This window comes from Otolemur garnettii, unplaced genomic scaffold (assembly GCF_000181295.1).
Source record: "Otolemur garnettii isolate 467f Iridium unplaced genomic scaffold, OtoGar3 scaffold00127, whole genome shotgun sequence".
NCBI classification, from domain to species: domain Eukaryota; kingdom Metazoa; phylum Chordata; class Mammalia; order Primates; family Galagidae; genus Otolemur; species Otolemur garnettii.
The window spans coordinates 3,091,385-3,092,603 of NW_003852522.1; the positions used below are offsets into that span (position 1 = coordinate 3,091,385).

Sequence of the window (1,219 nt, forward strand, 5' to 3'; positions counted from 1 at the left end):
AAAAAAAAAAAAAAAAAATAGATTTGGAGAGTTTAGTCTCCTTGACTTATCTTATAAAAATCTGAGTCAGCTCAGTCCCTCCTTTGCATGGAACCCTCAATGGCACCTACCTCACTCGGAATAAAGGCCCCAATCCTCCCTGAAGCCTACAGAGGACTGCCTGACCTGTCCTGCCACTGCCTTGTCCTCACCTCCTCTGAGATCCTTGCTTTCTATGAAAGTCACAGGCATAATCCACTACCTTCTGCCTGGAAAGCTCTTTGCCCACATAGCAGTCCTGCCCCTCCCTCAGGTCTCTGCTTAGCTCTCACCTCCCCAGACAGGGCTCCCCCAATCCCATCTACAATAGTTTCTCCTTCACTCTCTATCCCAGCTGGATTTTTCTTTACACCCTATCACCTTTTATTACCTGTCCTGCCCCACTGTTTGGATTCACCTTGCAGCATATTCTCAATGTCTACAATACTGTTATAACAAACAAAAAAGAGATACCACCAAGCATGTTGACAAATAGAGCAAACACAGTTCCTGTTGTAGCAAGTGTGCCAGGATAGGCCAGGAACCCAGGTATGTAGGCCTCAGGGACACACCTGGTGCTTTTGCCTGCGCTTCCGCTCCTGCTCGATCTTCTGTTGCTTCTCCAGCTTCTCAGTGATGCGGGCCTCGCGCAGGGACTGTCTCTTGCTGCGCTTGTAGGCCTTGGCGTTGAGGGCAGTCTCAAGGGCTGTGTCCCTCCGCATGCAAACCACCACCTCCTGGCGCAGCTAGAAGGGAGAGGAGAGGCTGATATCACGTGCAGCTTTGTGGCGACCACAGAGATATATTGCACACTACACAAGAGCAGCCTTGGGGTAAGCGCCTTAAGCACGGAGTCCTTGAGCAAAAGGCAGGAGACTGTTCCTAGACACTCAGAAGCTGGATCTTCTCAAACTCCACACAGAGCCTCAACATAACCGCACGTGGAATTTCTTAGGCATCATTCAAAGGTATTGCACCTTCCGGAAGAGATCCACACGAGTCTCCTGCTTCATGATGGCAAATGTCATATTAGGGAAGAAAAACCACACTATTTGGCTCAGCGCCTGTGGCTCAAGTGGCCAAGGCTCTAGCCACATACACCTAAGGTGGCGGGTTCGAATCCAGCCCGGGCCCGCCAAAACAACAATGACGGCTGCAACCAAAAAATAGTCAGGCGCTGTGGCGGGCGCCTGTGGTCCCA

At 50.8% G+C, this 1,219-nt stretch overlaps 1 protein-coding gene across 1 annotated transcript in view; it reads right to left on the reverse strand.

Annotated features, from left to right (window-relative positions):
* SMARCA4 (SWI/SNF related, matrix associated, actin dependent regulator of chromatin, subfamily a, member 4) overlaps nt 1–1,219 on the reverse strand; it is a 126,870-nt gene that overhangs the window by 90,218 nt on the left and 35,433 nt on the right. Inside the window, exon 8 of the mRNA XM_012810135.2 lies at nt 591–764. Within this exon, the coding sequence (XP_012665589.1) occupies nt 591–764 (174 nt within the window). The remainder of the gene's footprint in view (nt 1–590; nt 765–1,219) is intronic.